At 37.7% G+C, this 2,647-nt stretch overlaps 1 protein-coding gene across 1 annotated transcript; it reads left to right on the forward strand.

The window, feature by feature from the left end:
• Positions 1 to 1,062: 1,062 nt before the first annotated feature.
• Positions 1,063 to 2,007, forward strand: LOC103607492 (olfactory receptor 14A2). Its single transcript, XM_008591990.1, has one exon. The coding sequence runs from the start codon at positions 1,063 to 1,065 to the stop codon at positions 2,005 to 2,007; it is 945 nt and encodes a 314-aa protein (XP_008590212.1).
• The last annotated feature ends 640 nt before the right edge of the window (positions 2,008 to 2,647 follow it).

Consider the following 2,647-nt stretch of genomic DNA (forward strand, 5'->3'; position numbering starts at 1 on the left):
TATCTTAATAATATCTGTCACCATCTGAGTGTTTTCTTGTTTACTGATTTATTTGCTCTTTAATTTAGGCCTCCTCCCTTTCTAAGTAATTTCCCAGCAAAAAATCTTAATTTTTAAAAAATTTCTCCCGTTTAGTTTGGAGTCTGATTCATATGGGATGCTTTCTTATCTTTTCAATAAAGAATAAATAAGTTTTCATCAGTAACTGATTATCTAGAAAAATATTTCAAACATCAAAAGAAGATATTTTATAGTATTAAAAAGTGAAGTACAAACAACATAATACGATAACGAAAAAAACACTCAGTCATGATGGGAAAGGCATTTTGTTATAGCACCCTCTCAAGATTCCTTTTTCGACGAGGAAGCCCTCAAGCAAATGTGGCTCTACTATACAATGTGTGCATTCAAAGGACATGAAATTTTGCTAAATAACTCATTTTTTTCTTCCCATACTAAATGAGATATTCAATATGTCAGGATTGCGTGACCTCAAGATATCATAAACACTGAACAACAAATTCTTGTTTATATTCCCTTGCTCACAGATGTAAGAATAAAGAAAGTTATTTGCCTCTGTTGGATTATTTAATACAAGTGTAAGCATGAGTTCATGATTGTAACAATATAAGAGCAGGTTTTTTGTTCCTGTATAGAGTATTAAAGATACTAACACATTCTGAAGACATGAGACTTTTGATTGATTTTCTGAAAGCAAAAAATTTGTCATGAAGTGTGGCATAATAATAGTTTGATGCAAATGCCCATTGGGTTGGGAACACTTCTGTGTTTAGTAAAGTCATCCGTGTTGTAACAAGGGATAATTGAGGCTGCAGGATCAGGTAAAACTTTCCTAAGGACTCAATGAATTCACACATTACTCATGGAATTGCTTTACCTTTAAAAATATAAACAATGAACTTTTAAGTAAATGCAAAAGTATTTAAGGTAGTTGCATGACTCGTTCTCAACAGTGCATCAATATGACCTTTGTCAGATGGTGAAGACTAATTTTTTTTTCGCATATCTCCTCACCTTGACAGGCAGTGAAGAGGATCTAGTATGGCCAATGTTACCTTGGTAACAGAATTTCTTCTTGTGGGTTTTTCTGATGTCTGCAAGCTGCAGACTGTGTATGGCATGCTCTTCCTGGTGATTTACCTGGCAGCCCTAATGAGTAACCTTCTCATTATCACTCTCATTACTCTAGACCTGCAGCTGCAAACACCCATGTACTTTTTCCTGAAGAACTTGTCTTTGCTGGATATCTTTCTTGTGTCTGTCCCAATCCCAAAGTACATTGTCAACAGCCTAACTCACAACAATTCCATTTCCATCCTAGGGTGTGCCTTCCAGCTACTTTTAATGACTTCCTTCTCAGCAGGTGAGATATTTGTCCTCACTGCCATGTCATATGTCCGCTATGTAGCCATCTGCTGCCCCCTGCAGTATGAGGTCATCATGAATAGGGAGGCCTGTGCGTTTATGGCAAGTGTTTCCTGGGCTGTTGGAGGACTCTTTGGAACTGTGTACACAGCTGGCACATTTTCCATGCCTTTTTGTGGCTCCAGTGTAATCCCACAGTTTTTCTGTGACATTCCTTCATTATTAAGGATTTCCTGCTCTGAAACACTCATAATAATTTATACAAGTATTGGAGTTGGTACGTGTTTAGGCATGTCTTGTTTCATCTGTATTGTGATCTCGTACATTTATATTTTTTCCACTGTGATGAAGATTCCTACCACTAAAGGTCAGTCAAAAGCTTTCTCCACATGCCTCCCCCATCTCATTGTTTTCACTGTTTTTGTCATAACAGCCTATTTTGTTTATCTCAAGCCACCTTCAAATACACCATCTGTGATTGACAGGCTACTGTCTGTGATCTACACTGTGATACCTCCAGTACTTAATCCTGTAATCTACAGCCTGAGGAACAATGACATGAAACGGGCTCTGATGAGGTTCCTGAAAAAAACAGATGGTCAAGAGGCGCTCTTCATTTAACCCTTCCAAGTGTCTGTCAATGACATAGTTATTTTACGGATCACAAGGAATTTTCTTTAATTTTTAAGTTTGGAAAGACCTGAGAAAAGAAAGCAACATAGTGATATATTTGCTCCAAGGAAACAAACAATTAAGAACCTAACAACCATTTCTAAGGTCAGAAAATTGCATTACATCAGCCTAACACACAGGTGTCATGATGTTCATTTGGTGCCCTTCTGCAACAAAGCATCTCTCCCTTTCTGGCATACCTTTCAGAAAGAACTAGTTCTGTTTTACATGATGAACTTTCATTTTAGTCATTTAATAACTCATTTTCTCTATTTCATTCACTGAAAACTAACAAAAAAATATTGAGGCATTTGAGCTACCAGGATGAAATTTACAGATGACTTCTCTGAGAATCTGTCTAGTGCAGAGGCAGGTCATAGCAGACAAAAATAACTCAGTAGGCTAAAGCCATTCTAGAGGCATGCCCATGTTGCTTTGCCTCCCACAGATTTGTCGCCCCTTTTCCCCTGGGTGATGGAGCTGCCAAAGATTACTCAAATCCCATCTCTTCTGAGCAGGGAGAAGCCCCAAAAAGGGGTTAATCTCCCAGAACATTCAAAAGAGAGTCATTCCTTCCATTTGGGAAATT

Source organism: Galeopterus variegatus, unplaced genomic scaffold (assembly GCF_000696425.1).
Source record: "Galeopterus variegatus unplaced genomic scaffold, G_variegatus-3.0.2 Scaffold7478, whole genome shotgun sequence".
NCBI lineage: Eukaryota > Metazoa > Chordata > Mammalia > Dermoptera > Cynocephalidae > Galeopterus > Galeopterus variegatus.

Excerpts from the sequence above, each read along its gene's own strand:
- LOC103607492 (XM_008591990.1), top strand. The coding sequence starts at position 1,063 with ATGGCCAATGTTACCTTGGTAACAGAATTTCTTCTTGTGGGTTTTTCT.